The 16,922-nt window shown below is 41.3% G+C and overlaps 1 protein-coding gene across 7 annotated transcripts in view; it reads left to right on the forward strand.

Moving 5' to 3' along the window:
• PIKFYVE (phosphoinositide kinase, FYVE-type zinc finger containing) overlaps positions 1-16,922 on the forward strand; it is a 69,728-nt gene that overhangs the window by 30,836 nt on the left and 21,970 nt on the right. For all 7 annotated transcript variants that reach the window (XM_055719255.1, XM_055719257.1, XM_055719258.1 and 4 more), the window contains 10 exons: positions 2,981-3,043; positions 5,082-5,211; positions 5,558-5,738; positions 7,115-7,189; positions 7,861-7,968; positions 9,781-9,921; positions 10,610-10,736; positions 11,928-13,114; positions 14,557-14,657; positions 15,845-15,916. In XM_055719255.1, the coding sequence (XP_055575230.1) occupies positions 2,981-3,043; positions 5,082-5,211; positions 5,558-5,738; positions 7,115-7,189; positions 7,861-7,968; positions 9,781-9,921; positions 10,610-10,736; positions 11,928-13,114; positions 14,557-14,657; positions 15,845-15,916 (2,185 nt within the window). The remainder of the gene's footprint in view (positions 1-2,980; positions 3,044-5,081; positions 5,212-5,557; positions 5,739-7,114; positions 7,190-7,860; positions 7,969-9,780; positions 9,922-10,609; positions 10,737-11,927; positions 13,115-14,556; positions 14,658-15,844; positions 15,917-16,922) is intronic.

Genomic DNA, 16,922 nt, shown 5'->3' on the forward strand with positions numbered 1-16,922 from the left:
GACAGAAATTTCATGGGTACTTAGATCTGGGATTTTGGTTTTTTTTTTTTTTTTATTCAAGGCCTTCAAAAATTAGGTGGGTCAAAACCTACAGTGCATACTGTAGTGCCTAGAGTAGTGAAATGGATGACTTCTGAAACTTTGACCTGGAAATACTAAAGAGTGGAAAGACTTTCAGCTTGTTTTCCTGGTTTATCCTGGGTGTATTCAACAAAAGATGCCATCCAGGATGTTACAGAGAATCATAGTAATTAAACAGCGAAGGCTAGATAGTTGAGCTTCTATGCAAAATGGGACACAGTGATTTTAAGAACAGAGTACCGTAGTTAATCAGTGACATGGTGCGTTTGTTACTGTCAGGGGTCAGTAACTTCCTTATGACTGATCTGGACACATGTATTGGGCTTGATTTCATTGGGATTGACTTTTGTCCTTAGACTGGATGACAGTGACTTCATTATTTCAAAGAAAATTAAGTAAAACTAAAGATCACACCCACCTTTTGAGGCTAGTGTAACTCAATTTACTCACAACTCTGTAAATTACAGTCATTGGGGAGGGCTGACGGGACAAAACATCAGCGCTAGAAGTGCAGGTCAACTTTGATCTAAGCGGTTAGTGGGTTTCTTCAAATGATTAAGGGATATGCAATTTCCATCAGTCACAGAGGTCAGCTGCTTTGAAGCAATGGCCTGTGATGTACCAGCTGTGTTTTGGAACAGAGTGGTTTGTATATAGTCTGAGTCTAATGGCAGGACTTCTTGTGATGTTACAGGCTGACTAATGTCTCGGGTGTTTCTATGAAATTCTAGTGACTCCACGTTAGCTGGCTTGTAGTATCTTACAAGTGAGTATGGTGACTCATTCATAGTATCATCTGCCTAAACGCAATGGTACTTAATAGTGTGTATCAAAATGGGAAACAAAGTAAGATTGCTTTCTGCATTTAAATTTGGGGAAGAAATTAAGTGACTTATTTAAAATGTGGAGTTTAGTTGCTGTTCTTAAAGATATACAGTTACCAGTACAGGAAACTTTATTTTCTAAATGTCTTTGCAGCCAGGTATCCTTGATCCTGATAGCAAGTATTTTGGGTAGTTAGTTTTTGATGCCTGCATCTAGTTAGAGGGGGAAAGAGTAGAGGATCTGAATAACCATGACACAGTTAGTTATCACCGTTGCTTGCCAAGGATTAGTGTGCTGTTGCCAGGAGTCGTTTTGGTGCCTGTTCTTTTGAGGAGGTGCGCCTTAGTTTTCAGTGGATATCTGTGGATGTGTGCATATTTGTTCATACAAGGTAAAAGATGTTGTTGCTGGCCAGTCTGTTTTGATGTTTAACCAGAGCATTCTGTAAGGTGTATAAAATCTGTACCTGCAGGTTTCTGTTGGAGACCTGTGAATTTGTGTGCACTGTGGTATTGGCTTCTAATGATGCCCTTAGATATCAGACCTAGGAATTTGTATGTTCTGGGGTGGGTTTTTTGGTTCTTTATTGTTTTGATTTGGTGAAGCTGTTCAGGGATGCTTGTAAGATAGTCTCCTGATAGCTAACGGTTTGCAGACAAGACTACAAAATATGCTACAGGAACCTCCTCCTCCTTCCCCCCTGCCCAACATTCTGTGGAGCAATGATGCATGTAGGGGTGATCTGAGGTAAGAAATGTGCGTGTGTTAACAGCAGGAGCTGCTGCCCTGAGGCTCTTGCAAGGTGGAGAGGGATGGAGGTGCTAGTATGCATGTTCATGTGTAGATGCAGCGTGACATGACTTAGTCTAGGTAGTCTGAGGGTGAGCCAGCTTTTATCAAGCAGTAGGTTTGCTTGTAATGCTAAACTCTTAATCTATATAAGAGACAAAAGGAATCTGCAAATAACCATCGAGCTGCAAGGGAGGCCTGCAACTTCCCTTTGGTACATTAATTATCTGTTTGCAGGCTGGGCAACTGTAGACAAGCTCAGATTTTTAAAATGGTGGTATGTAACGGGTCTCTTGAGTGCTGCTGTTCAGAGACTTGTGATTGCTTGTGTCCTGTCAACTTTCTGTTGCTTTCTGTTTGTGTCTGAAAGCTGCCTGGCTTTGCATTCTGTTTGTGGCAGTAGGTCTGGACTGGTCTCAGGAAAGGTGATTAAGGGTTAGCTGTGGACTTTGGATCATTGTATAAGCAATTGGGCCATTGCTCTTGTTTTTGCATTGTACAATCCCTTTTTATAGAAGCAAGGAACTGACTAAAGGCACAACAAGCTAGTGGCCTCTGGAGAAAACAAGCTTTTTGTGGCCAGCCAGCCTGCATGAAAGATCAAGATCTAGCAAGCTAAGCAAGGGTAGTAGATGGAGCTTCATGCTACTTCCTATATGTAAAGTGATACATCTCTTGCTTTCCTTTATTGCTGGGAGTCCGCTTCTGTCAGCATGGATTCCTGAAAACACTGAATTTTAGACGTAAACTTTTAGCTCTTGAAAGGTGGGCTGTGTTTTGTTTCCTTCACTGTGTAAGATAAATCTTATGGCTGGCCTCTCTCTGTCTGATGTACTTCAGCAGAGTGTGAGAGCATGATGGTTTCTGAAGCTGCATTTTAGACCAGAAGGTTGTTCAGTGTCTGGATGTTCCTACGGTGTCTGCTTGCAGCTTAACATGTTTGTACTTAGATGTAGAAAAATGTGGAGTGGGTCAACTGGAAAAGCAAAATCTTACCTTTCTAGTTCAGTCTCTGCTCATGTCTACTTTTGGTTTTGTTTGTTCACAGTAGTAAGTACTATTTTCTTGTCATATTAGAACTTTTTGATAGAACAAGAATGAGAGGATATTCTTGTCTTGAACACTCATCAAGCTGTTGCTAAATTGGTGACCGAACACTAAGATGAGTAATGCTGTGTCTTCTGGTGTGGGCGTGTACCTTGTAATTATATGGGCACACCAGTGTAACCTGTCTCTTTTTTTTTTTTTTTGTCTCCGCCTACCTCCCTCTTCTCTCTTCCTTCAGAGTACTTGAATCCTGAAAACGGTGGGCAGCAGATGTTCTCTATAAGTGATGCTTTCATTAAAGGTAAGGAGAAACTTCAAATGTTGCTGTTGTGTGGTTTTAATATAATGATGAAGACTCCTTGATACTCCTTTAACAGGGCACTGACCCTTTAGAAATATTTACTTGACAGTAAATGTGAACTTATTTGTGGCAAAACTGGTAGATAAGCTAACTTCTTTGAATGCACATGCAAGTTTAAACTTTTTTTGCTTCTCAGATTTCTTCATTCAAAAGCACTCAAAGAAAAACTTTTTTTAAAAATACGTGTGACAAGTCTATTCACAACTTCCCCACTCCCAAACTTAAGTAACCAGTTTTTAACTTTGTGCAAGGAAACGAAGATGTGGTATGATTAGTTGGAATGCTTCTACAGAGTAGCTTAAAGCTTCATCTGTTAAATCTTTTTGGGTTTCCTGTCATTGCCGCTGCCACCACCACTACTGCTTCTGAAATAAAACACCATTAGATGCAGTTGTGAGTTTTAAAACCCTTGTGCCTTCCATTGTGCACTTCCAGGTGCACTTGTGGGTTTCTTTTCCTCCCAGTTCATGCTGTTGATTTTAGTGAGCTTGTAAGAGAAGGAAGTAGCGGGAGAAACCCCAATGTCTGTGCAGCCAGAAGAAGAAAGTCTTTGATTAAACTGACACTTAGTTTTTAACTGAGCTTTTTCAGGAGAAAGGAAAGAGGAAAAAACACTGTAACTTCTGTTAATCTTCTACACAGCGAATTTTGGGCATGGAGCATCTGGAAGAAATTAGTTTTTGTTTTTAAAGTTGTTTTTTTTTAGTACTCCTCAGATTACTGCTGAGTAAGGGTTTTGCAGTTGGATCATGCACTCTGAGGAGTTTTAAGCTTGAAATCTGAAGGCTTACATACTTGCTGATGGAAAATTATACACTACTAACATAAATGGCTTATAATATAGTCAACCATTATGGGAATGGGGAAGTTTATAACTTCCCTCTATAATATCATAGGACCTGTGTGGGAAATAACCTAGGAACTCTTTCAAATCAGAAGGCTGTGCTGAAATAACCTTTGATCGTGGTACTGCAAAACAGAGAACAGTTCTAAGGAGTTCCCACAGAATACAGTGATTGAAAAGGACAGGCCCCCTCCAAGTGAGGACTGTCTTATACTGTTGAAACATGCTTTTTGTTTCAAAAAGCAGAAAAAGCTATAGGTTATATTGATATTTAGGATTTAAAAAATTGTATTCAGTGGATGTAGCCTTTATTGGTATCTTGTTTATCATAGCAGAGTGATTCTTGTGTGCATGATGGTTAGGTGGATCGAGGTGAGAAAAGGGGCTGAGATCTTAAGTGGTGCAAGCTTTTCATGAAAGAAGATCCTTGAGAACTCTGTAGTATTAAATACTGTGACACAGGCTAGATGAACCAGCCTGCTGGCAGCTCCATCCACACCTGAGCAGTAGTGGTGTGTGGGATCAGGGCTGCAAGTCACATAAAGATTCAAAATCTGACATAGGAATTGGTAGCATAGCTTTTCATTAAAATACATTTTAGAGGTGTGCTAAACAAGACCTTTACCAAGATATTTTTGATAACTTGTGCTGCAGCCTGAATGAAATATCTAGATCTTCTAATGCCACTTACATGTAGATGTCTTCAAAGCAGCAGCTTTTTGTAGATCAAATTAGTGCCTTTGACCAATGTTCTAAGTCTAAAGGGCATTATGAATATGCATGTTATTTGGAATTTGTTGCTGATTTATAGTTAAAACTAGGATATAAGGGTGTTTTGTTTTGTTTTTTCTTATCTTAAACTTGTTAACAGTTTAATCCCAGAAGAAACAACTGTCTGCTCTGTACTGGCAGTAAAAAAATTTAAGTAGCTTGCTTTTCCTTTGTACACTCACCACTGTTACAATCAATACTGTTTGCAGCATCGTGTTACCATGACATCTAGCTCAAACTGAGTATTTCAAGAGGCTTAGACTTATGTCTTAGTATATTCTTTCCTTTTCAAAATAGCCTTTCAGAAAGACACAGGCATTCAGCTGTGACCTTATATTAACAAGGTTTGTTTGTCTCTCACAGAGTCATTATTCAACAGAAGGGTGGAGGAGAAGTCCAAAGAACTCTTTTTCACACCGCTAGGCTGGCACCACAGCAATCTGGATCTGCTGAGAGAAGAGAATGGAGAGAAACAAGCCATGGAAAGACTGCTGTAAGAAACATGTAGAAAAAGGAACTTGAATATCTTGAGTTACAATTCCTGAAGCCCCTCTATCCCACCAGCTTTCAGTGGGACTTGATCTACAGTGGACAGTACAAGGAACTAAACTGCATTAAGAAAACAGCATTTTTGCAGTATATTTTGATTGCTTTTTTTCATGAGTTTTTATATTTTGAAGTATAGGACCACAGCTGACTGTAGAACATTCTAGGCAGCTGTTCTTTCAGAGGACTTCCTGCACTGTAAATGTTAATTTTACTTCTGAAATGTGACTTCAGCTAATCACTGCTCTGTATTTTTCTCACAAGAAATCTTACTTGTTTTGCCTTTTTTACAGATCGGCTAATCACAACCACATGATGGCACTGCTTCAGCAGCTTCTGTACAATGAGTCTCTGTCACTGTCCTGGAGGGATATCATTGTACCTGTGGTCTGCCAGGTAGTTCAAACTGTACGGCCTGATGTCAAGAACAGAGATGACGACATGGATATCCGTCAGTTTGTCCACATCAAAAAAGTAAGTTTCACACAGTGGATGTAGGGAAACAAAAGGATGCAGCTGCTGGCAGCACCCTTTGTTTGAAGGGAGGAGTCCCCTTCCTCCTGCCCCCAGCATGTGCGGTGGTGTAACTGGCCAACATGGCCTTTGGGTAAGATGGGATTCTGGAAAAAGCTCTGCAGAAGAAACTTTGTGTCCGGTGAGAGATGCTTTAATGCCCTGGAGCTGACCTCTTCTTTCAGGCTGTAGGCTGCAGAAAATAGCAAAGAGCAACACCTCTGTAATGACTTGCTTCCTTTTTTGGTTTCTGCTGCTTTTGTGCTTGGATTGGAGATGTACTGAATGCTGCCTAAGTAGCTTGCAGGACTCTATGTAGCAATCTATTGCCCTGTAACTATCCATTACTGAGGACTGAACTCCTCCCTTGCCAAGTAAGCCAACTTTCTTGAAGAGGAAAACTTAATTATTATGGGATGGTGCATCCAGTTCTGCCAGATGGCCTGGTGTTGGCATTGTTGAACTGTAAGGCTGGAGTTGTGGCATGCAGTTTCTTCTGAGAGGCTGATGTGAAAGTAACATCCAAGGAGCTAGTGTGACTGTGGATCGAAGGCTTGAGTTTACTTTTCTTTGGCAAAATTCACCTTGGGAGGCTGCTTCTGTTCGGAAGCCATGTAAGAGATGAGGAGAGCCTTATGGTTCTGGTAGTAACTCTGTGGCTTCTCTTCAGACAGCATCAGTTGTTGCTGCCTCTCCTGAAACTCCAGTTCAAAGAGCAGATGTTCAGAAGTGAAAGCTATTTGTAGCTGTCTGCTGTTTTTGCATGCTGGTAACAGAAATGTCCACTGAAACATGTAATAAACAACATGAAACAGGTTTCTGAATAACTCCTGTGATTGGTTGTGACTGTAGGCACTCCAGTCAAGTGTTTCATGTGTTCAAATAGTAGGTAGAGGTTGGTTTGGTTTCTTTTTTTTTTTTTTTTTTTTTTTTTTTTTTTTTTTTTTCTTCACCCCCTCTCCCTTCTCTTTCCTTACATGTTGTTTGTTGTTAGCAGAAAGGGCATGTGCAAACGTATATGCTCCCTGTGGCCTATAGAAGTTAGCTTCCCTTATTGTCTTCCAGAGTGTACCCCCAGCTTAACAAACACGGATGTATTGGGAGGGGTGTAGAGATCCTGGAACCTAGTACTTGTTTTCATATTGTCCATAGTTTGCCAGACTTTAAAGGAAAAGAGTTGTGTGTCCAGCATGACTGTATCTGATCTTTCATCTGATAATTGAGGGTGTAGCTGATGCTTGCGCATCAGCCGCAAGAGGTATTCTGTGTGTTAGGTTTACTGCACTAGAAGTTATGGGAATGTGTAGTAGTTCTAAAAATGTTCTTTGCTTTGTTAGATTCCTGGTGGAAAGAAGTTTGACTCCATGGTGGTGAATGGATTTGTTTGCACTAAGAATGTTGCACACAAAAAGGTAATGTAGGCTTGATTGATCAAGTGCTGGCTGTAGTGCATGTTGAGGAAACAAGTGTGCTGTGATTTTCTTTCTGTGTTGTGAAGTTTCTCTTGCCACTCAGGAGGTTTGTGAACTTTATCTAGTTGAAGACCCTAAACAAGAACAGCTTTTAAAGCATTTCTTTGTCAAGCTGTGTTCTTGTAGCCTAGAGATTCTGGGGGGGGAAGCTTTCCTCATGCATGTATGGAAAAACATCCTTTCCACCCCTACCACCCCAGAAGGCATCTAATAGTTACCCTAAGTTTTAGCCAGGAAAAGGCATTTGTGGTTTGCACTTAAGACAATATAGTAATGTCAGCCTTCAAATAAGGCAGGAGGTCAAGCTAGAAGTGATCTGGATGGAGGCTTGCTCTAAAGTGTATCAAGACTTGGGGGTGAGAGTAGAAACCTCTAGCATTGCACTCTTCCTGGACAGTGCTGTGAAATTCCAACAACTGGATGTAACATCTTCATAAGAAGGAAGAATGTGTATGTAGTTGGATCTGCAGGAGGATGGTAGCTAAGACACTTTTATTTTGGGGGGTAGGGGCAGGGAATCAATCATGGGGAAGCCTGTCTTTTTTTCTTGTGTACTTTTTCCATTTCAGGTGTTTGTGGTTTTATTTTAACTATTTTTGTATCTGTCTTAGATGAACTCTTGCTTAAAAAATCCCAAAATTCTTCTGCTGAAGTGCTCAATTGAGTACCTCTACAGAGAAGAAACAAAGTTTACCTGCATAGACCCTATAGTACTTCAGGTAAGAGCATGCTTTTGTTCTTGGTTAGAACAAGCAAAATGATGATCAGTGCACATCTGGTTTTTTTCAGTGAGTGGGTTCACATAGGAAAGAAAAATTTCCTCTTCGAGCAGCTAGCAAAGAAAACTGCTGCAGTAAATACAGTACAGACTTGTGGTCTTGCGATGAGGGGTTTTGTTATTGAGTTACACGTACTGAGAATGATCTTTTGATCCTCACAATTAAATGCAGCACTTCAGAAAATATTTTGGGTTTAATGATATGCTGTAAAAGGAATTTAGGGTTCAAAAGTCAGAGCTAGATACGGTTTAGGTGTGTGAAGAAACATTAGAAAAGTCAGTATAGCTGAGAGTTAGGTTGCAGCCGTGTTACTTCTTGTCAGGCTTGAAAAAATGGGACAACAATGAACCTAATGAAGTGATGAACTACAGAATGTCGCTTTGGAACAGATGCCCTGCCCCTGTGAGCGGGGAGGTGCCTTTAAGTAAGAAAACACTGAAATGGATTGACCTTTTCGTTAATGCACTGCATTCCTGTCTGAGAATCTCTCTTCAGGTGTTTGCCGGCATACTCATAGCAAGGGTATTTGGTGCTCTACTGAGCTTGGGCTATAACGTTTGTTTTGTTATTTGACTATTTCCTTAGCATGTATTTAAGACCATTTCTGTTTGGGGGTTGTTAGACAGGATTGCAAGTGTGAAAGCTTTTGCAATGGAACTTGTCTCTGCCTAGTGAGTTGGTTTTCTAGTAAAAGCTTAAACTGAGATTTGTCCGTTGTCTGAATGGGGTAGAAGTATCTATGGTACTTTTAAAATATTGGTCTCTGATTATTAGTCTGCTTCGTGACTACTTTATATATATCATAACTACTTGTGTATCTGCATGAAAGTCCTAATGGACAGAAAATGCTAGTGAAATAGTAGTTCAGTTGAGAAGGTTAGCTTCTGGCATAACTTTTATCTTTGCTACCCTAATGTGAATGTTTGTGTACTGAGGAGCTGGCAAACTGGTTTTGTGGTGTCTTTCTCTGGCATGGAAGTTTTAAAACCTGACTGATGTGAGCTACAATAACACAGTTGAGAATACCTGGCTTGGGAAGCTGTATAGCGGTGTAGGCCTTCAGTTCTGATGGAGTTGCAGGCCTGCTTCCTCTTTCTGTGCATGGTAATAAAAGTGCGTGGGGAACAGTGAGATGAAGCCAGAAAGCGGGCTTCATCTTCTAGCCCCAGAGAGATTAGAAGAACAACTTTACAGTGTGCAGCATTTGGGATCCCACTCCAGAAGCACTGTCCCCAAGTGCAGATTGAGGGACCGACGCTCTGTGTATAGGTTTGTAGGGGTATAGAGCATCGGCATACTCTTCATGAATGGAAGTGTCCCTGACTGCCAGCACTCAACATTAGCATGTATCTGAAAATGGAGAATGTAATATTGCAAACAGCTTTGGTTTAGGATGCTCTAATTCTAGCACCTTTTGAGCATAAAGCCTTTTTTCCATGTAAGGAGATAGGTGCATATATGCATGTTTGGATTCTGCCACAAGTCTCTTACTTCAGGCTGTCATTGGACTATATCCTCGTGCGCAATTAGTGTATAACAAATTACTGTAAACTGGATGTTGTGCTGTGGGGGTGGGGGAAATGGGCACAATGGGCAACTGACAGTGCTTTCTGGATAACGAGTTTCCCTCCTTATAGGAACGGTCCATATATATATAATATATATATATGAGTAAGTAATATTAAACATTTAAGTGGGGTTTTTCAGAGGGGTTTGCAGTAGTTAACTGCCAAACTTTGTTCCTGTCTGCAGGAAAGGGAGTTCTTGAAGAACTATGTACAGCGCATAGTTGATGTCAGGCCTAATTTGGTCCTTGTTGAGAAGACTGTGTCCCGCATTGCTCAGGACATGCTCTTGGAGCATGGTATCACTCTGGTCATCAATGTCAAGCCGGTGAGCGTTTCCTGTCAGACTGGGCCTTGTGTTGGATCTCTGTATTTTCTTCTTACAGCAAGCTCCCTGGAGAAAGCAAAGAGTTTTCTTATTTTCTTCTCTAACTAAACCTGAGCTCTTTTTTGATAGTACTTCTCTTCCAAGGAGATAAAACAGGCAAACCTAGCGAATGCAGTTTCCTCAGCTCTTCACAGCTGTTCTGCTGTGTCCTTGCTTGGTAGGTCCTTGTACCCTGGCTTGACTGTAGTTAACTCTGACACCTATTTGTGGCAGATATCCTGCATGGGTCCTCACTGGTCGCCAGAGAGCCTCTCTGTCCCTGTGAGACAGGGTACAGACAGCCAAACAGAGCAGCTGTGGGAGTTGGCTGAGCTCCTGATAGCCAGCCCTGTGCTGACTGCACTGTACCTCCTGGAGCTCTTTTCACTTCAATAGATCCAGACATCTCCAAGGAAGGGCACAATCTTAACTTCTCACCAGAAATATTTACCCAACTGCTTTTCTAAGATTCTAGTATATTGTGGGTGTGTGTTTGTGTGACTGGGTTTAACCCCGAGTTTGCATCTCAGTGAGAAGCTTCCTGGATCACTCTGGCTTTTTGTTGGTTGGTTGGGTCTTTTAGAGCAAGCTAAGGATGCTAGTGTCCTCTTTGCACCGTAGATTCTTACTGTTCTTTCCACTTTCACAGCAAGTGTTAGACCGGGTAAGTCGAATGACCCAGGGAGACTTAGTGATGTCAATGGATCAACTGTTGACCAAACCACGTTTGGGAACCTGTCATAAATTTTATATGCAAGTTTTTCAGTTGCCCAATGGTGAGTAAAGCTTGATGTGTCTTAGCTTGTGTGTGTGAAAGGATAAATACTTGCTCCTCTTAATTAGACCTGAACTGTTGGTTGCCTTGTGTGATCAAGTATTATCCTTCTTGCTCATCTTTTTTTACTTCTGTTAGATCTTGGAACTACAGTGAACTGGCTGCAGACACAAAAGCATGATCTTACTAAGATGAGACGTACCAGACTTTAATTAGGCTGGCTTCTTTCTTCCAGACTGGTTTTTCTCTTTCCACCACCCTGGAGCTTGTCTAGTCCAACTTCCTGTTTTGAACAGGAAGGATTAATTTCAGTGCAGGGTCAGATTTCTCAGGTCTTTGTCAGCCAACTATTGAAAATACTAGAGAACAGAGATTTTGTAGCCTGTCTGGGCATCGGTTCAGTTGCTTAATCATTTTGCCATAAAGAATTCTTCTACACAGAAACGGAATCTTTTGGGGTCTCTTCCAACCCAGGCTGTTCTATGATTATCATATAATCATTAACATATCCTTAACATATTAACATAGCCTTAACATATCCAATGAAAATTTGCCTTGTTGCAATTTGTGTGCACTGCCCCTTGTTCAGTCATTGTGTACCTTTGAGAAATCGGATTTCTTTGTATCCCCCTTTAGGCAATGGAAGTCTGCAAAGGAAAAAATGCTGTTTCTGGTTACTAGTGGTACTGGCACACATAAATTCTATTGACACATATCTTTGTGGAGATGCAGTCTTGGCATCACTTCCACTTTTTCCCCATGCCCTCTCCCAGGCTTTAAATTGCACTCAAAATCTTGCAGGCTTTTGACTTGTAAAGATGAGCAAATATGCCTGGAAGGATAGTGGTTCTTTTGCTTCACTGCTGCAGAATCTACACTGATCTTAGAATACACTGTTTAGGCCAACGTGTTTCACGTGGCCTTCACTTGGAGTTTACGATGATTTGTTTTACCAAGCAGGAGAAGTTTTTATAGCAAATGCTTGTTATGTTTGCAAAAATAATTTATTTCAGTACAGTGCTGTGATTTTCTGCAGCTGGGTTGTGCTACCAGTGTTACTTGCTCTTAGTTTCTGTTACGGTCTCTTCAGTGTGTGAGAACTATAGCTAACCTGCTCTTAGGTGTCATCCAAATTCTTACAGGTTTTTGGGTGTCTTTTTGTTGGTGGGTTTTTTTTTTTCCCTTCTCTTAGATCAGACAAAAACCCTGATGTTCTTCGAAGGGTGTCCCCAGCACCTGGGTTGCACTATCAAGTTGTGTGGTGCTGCAGAGTATGAGCTGGCCCGTGTGAAGGAGATCCTGATCTTCATGGTCTGTGTGGCTTATCATTCCCAGCTGGAAATCTCTTTCCTTATGGATGAGTTTGCCATGCCCCCTACTCTGACCAAAAACACCTCCTTTCACTCCCTTATTGAGGAGCCAGGAGATGAAAATGAACAACAGAACCTCTTCAGTGGTGAGGATTTCAGCACAGCCGTTGGAGACATTGAACTAACCTCTGAAAAGCTGCCTGTGATCTCTGAGTCTGTGTCCTCTAATGAGGTCAGCATGCTTGAACAAAGAGGTTTATTTGAGAGAGGCGATCAAGAGAATAGTCAGCTGGCAACAGCATCCTCAAAACAGCAAGAGCACCACAAAGCGGAGTCGCCATTTCCAGTGTTCAACTCTGTACCTCCAGCAATACCTGAAACATCCCTGCTGCCTCTCCATGGCATGGATCAGCACTTGGTCACTCTGGATGGCCAGACATTAGAGCCTCTTCAACAGGCAGATGATCTGCAGGAGTCCAAGAGTCAGATGAGAGTCTTCAGAGACCCCCTCCAGGATGATACTGGTTTATATGTCACGGAAGAGGTAACTTCTTCTGAGGACCGTCTCAAGACTTACTCGGCAGCATTCAAGCAGGAGTTGAAAGATGTCATTCTCTGTATTTCTCCTGTACTGACATTTCGCGAACCGTTTCTTTTGACTGAAAAAGGCATGAGGTGTCCTGCCCGGGAATACTTCCCTGAGCAAGTTTATTGGTCTCCTCTCCTCAGTAAGGAATACAAGGAGTTGGAGAGCAGAAGAAAGAGACAATTATTGCGGGATCTCTCTGGGCTACAAGGGATGAATGGGAGTATCCAAGCCAAGGCTATCCAAATCTTACCTTCTCATGAGTTGGTTAATACTAGAATAGCAGAACATCTAGGTGATAGCCAGAGCTTAGCCAGAATGCTTGCTGACTATCGGGCCAGAGGAGGGAGAATACTACAGAAAAGCACAGATCCCTTTGCCCAAAGTAAGGATGTGTCTAGTGTCCCTACTGGAAAAACTGGGTGTAAAATTGAAGAGGATGAGAAAGGACTGGCTCAGAGTGAATCCTCATGGTCTCATAAGGTAAGATTAAAAGCTGTGCTGCTGAAAACTCAGATTACGTCAGTTTCTCCTGGTAATACAGGTGGTGTGGTGTCTGATATTAAATGTTAAACAGAGCAGATTTAATTTGCTTGTGAGGTTTTATTTGGTTGTCTTTTTTTTTGTTGTTGTTGTTTTGTTTTGGGTTTTTTTGACTGGGTCAAAACTGCATTTTAGATTGCAGTGCTCTGGGCAAGCCAATACAACCAGGGACTATGTGGATATAAGAAAGCAGAACAAGAGACTGATTGCAAAATTTTCCTGAGAAGGGAAGAGATAGTGAAACACTACTTCAATTCATATATAAAGTCAGCCTGGAGTCAGTGTAGTACATTGCCTGTTCAGCTCAGCTGTACGTGACTAATTTCTGGAAATGAGTACATGAAGGGAGAGCAAACTTAAAGAAGTTTCTGAAACTGAGCTTTCTTGCTGCTGATATTGGTGATTTCCAGAAGTGTAATGTTTGCATCTTCAGAGGTTTTATTCCATGGAAACAGCAGTGGGCTCTGATTACATTGAAGTATTAGATTGTTTGTAAAAGTTTGGGTGATCTGAAGAAATCTGAGAATCTCATAAGGGATTGCAGGAAATCTTTTGAAATTTCAAAGCAAGGCAGTATGTGCTTGTAATCAAAATATTTAAAGTTTTGGGAAACTGCCATGAAAACAACTAACTTCTATCTGAGGAAAAGGATCTTGGGACTTTAACTGCAAGCCATTCAGGGAAAAAGTCTATGAACGTGAGTGAGATAGTCAAACATTTTAATTGCTGAGCCAGTCAGTTCTCAAGTTCATGAGCAGAAGTCGCTTTTTAATTGGTGCTTAAACGTAAATCTGTGTAGCTTCACAGGCCATAATCTTAGAAACTGTAAGACAAGCCTTTGCTCTGGATCAGACTGGTTCATGCTGTTTTAAATTTATTCAGTGATCAAAGAAAAGTATTTGGTAACTTCATAGTTGTGTGGGGTGTGGAAGGGGGAACAGCTCCATTCCAGCAGCAGTGTGGTAAATCTCTTCACGAGGACAGAAAGTTGGAGTCTTTCTGTAGCCGGAATGAGTAATTGAGGCATAATATATTGGCAGAGTTTTGACTCTAACATGTCCTAAACTGTACAGTGCTTTGGAGACTCTAGATCTTTGTCTTGGGGCTTTTGTTGTTTTTTGTTTCCTTTAGCTTTCCACGCACAAAAGCGTATGCATTGGTTTCATTATGCATGTTAGTTATGCTGTTCTAAAAACTGCAGGTAGCCATTATACATGGTACAAATCGACCTGAAGCTCAGAGATAATGCAAGGTTAATCTGTACAAAAGGAGCAAGCAGAGACTCATGTTTAAATAAAACTACTAGAATAGCATTTTGTTGTTGGGAGTTCTATGTGTTCTGGTCTCTGTAACCAGTAAATAAGTTGTTTTCTCTCTGTCAGGTGGATTGCCTGAGTCCAGTAAACCATCAGAGGCTCTGTGTTCTCTTCAGTAGCTCTTCTGCTCAGTCCAGCAATGCTCCAAGTGCCTGTGTTAGCCCCTGGTATGAAAACGACTCCTCTACAACTTGTATAGTTGCTTTTTTTCTTTTTTCTTTTTTTTTTTTCTTCCCAAGGCAAGGTCAGTGTTTGCCTCATATAGCAGTATTTCTTTGAGGACTCCTTGGTAGGTTGTGCCCATCCTGTAACAGGAACTGTTGCCAAAGTAACTTTATCTTGCCGGGTTGGGTGGATCCAGAGCAGTATACCATAGCCATTGTAATCCCCAGGGCATGAATGAAAAAGCCCAGCCTAAACCAGAATGCTTTAGTTAGTCCTTTCACTGCAGAGTAATAAATGTGTGGGGAGGGCACTGCATGAAGTCTTGTGGGGAAGAGTTAGTGTATATAAACACGGAAGAATGTCCAAGCCCCAAAACAAACCTTGAGGGAATCTCAGAATACTTGCAGATTGTATTATCTGAGAGTGCCGTTTTAATATATTATTAACTTTCTCATATTATAGTCAGTGGCATTAAGAATTTCCAGTTTAGGGGGCTGTAATTTGTTAATTGTGTGCAACTTATGACATGCTTTTAGCTCTGCTAAACGGGACAAGTCTTGGGGTTTCATCATCTAGCTCAGGTGAAAATATAGAGGTGGCTCACTTACAAGAAAAGGTCTAGACTTGCTGTAAAAGCTTAGGAATGAACCAAAGAAGGTGGGCATAAGCCTACGGAACAGCAACAGTAAGAGGATGTAAATTACTGATATTAGAGATGTTTGAATTGTGACACTTCAACTGATAAACCTTTTAAATGGCTTGATCCCCTCAGGTTCTGAGAAAACAAAAGTTGCTATTGAGTTTTCTGGAAGAATAAAGTTTTCTCAAGGTTTTTTTCATCTTCTGGATGTACTGTTTTTGTCACTGTTTAAATGTTAGTGTTTGAGGCTTCAAGCTCTCTAGACTTCTGTGCATAGATATTGTTGAAAATGATCTTTAGAAGTGTGGTTGAATTGTATTTGACTTTTAAATGTCAAGTTGAAAGTTGTTCTTGTAAGACTCTGATCTCATTGTTAACAAACTTGACAGCAGGGATCCAAGGAAGGGTAGCCAAGAGGAAAAAAAGCCTTTGAAGGTGTACAGGGCAGACAAAAAGCTAGCAGCAGGTGTAAATCTGTGCAGCTAAAGGCTATTGCACAGCTAACAGTGGCAATATCCACCCTCTAAAGCTTTTCTCTCTCTGCTTTAGGATTGTGACCATGGAATTCTATGGGAAAAATGACCTGACTCTAGGGATTTTTCTGGAGCGCTACTGTTTCAGGTGAGGAGGAGCTCGTTCTAAGTCTCATTCTAAACAAAACAAAAGCTTTTGATCGCTCTGTGAAGTCGACCTGTTGCCCTCTTCACTGACTCCCTGTGCACTCAGGACAATAGCATGCAAGTCTGCAGAGCCAGATGTGTCCTAGTAAAGCTTACCACTTAAATCTGTGGCTCCCTTTGTATTATCATGCTGCAGTGAAATAGGAACAGGATGTAAGAATTCGCTTACTCATGCTCATACCTTACAAGCAAATACATCCACAGCTTTCCCACTTTGTTCCTGTCCCTTTTACTTCCTTTAATGAGCAGGTGAAACAGATTATGAAACAAGACTTGTAAGTTCATAAAGACAGATGTGTGCACTCAGCGCTTTCTTGTAGTGATCAGGGCTTTGAGGGCCTAGTTAATAGTCTGAGCATGTATTCCAAGTGGCTGTTTTCCAAGGGAAACAACTGTACTGATGACAGTTTTCTGAGGTTCCTATTTGAACTTAAATACAAGTTCTGGGGAAAAAAACTACTCTTCTAGTGTTATCTGAACATCTCAGAGTAAGGCATTGTGTTATTTGCAAGGTGGCTAAGGTAAATAGTCCAGAAGACCTTTAGCCCTGGCAGAGTACTGTGTAATTTATTTCATCTGACAGAGGTGCACGTTGTTATGTTTCAGTAATAACCAGTACTGCCAGAACACCATACAGAGTCTCAGCAGGCTGTGAAACTGGATGGGTATCCTGTGGCTCCTCTCAGTTTTCTCCATTGGTCACTTGCAGTAGCAAAATGCTCTTAACGTTCAGCCTTCCCTGGAGGAACAAGTAATTTTCCTTGTGCTGACCACTGAGCAGGAGGGGCTTAGCTGCCCACTTCTGAGTTCTTGTTTCTCTCTGCTGACCAGCTGGTGTGTGCTAAAGCAAATGCTTCTCAGTCTCCATAGTTTCAGGAATTAAAATTCTTTCCTTCCCCCCTGCAGTATAAGCAAGGAGGATCTGGGCTCTTTTGGGCTCTTTCTGC

The sequence above is a fragment of the Falco cherrug genome, chromosome 8 (genome assembly GCF_023634085.1).
Source record: "Falco cherrug isolate bFalChe1 chromosome 8, bFalChe1.pri, whole genome shotgun sequence".
NCBI classification, from domain to species: Eukaryota; Metazoa; Chordata; class Aves; order Falconiformes; family Falconidae; genus Falco; species Falco cherrug.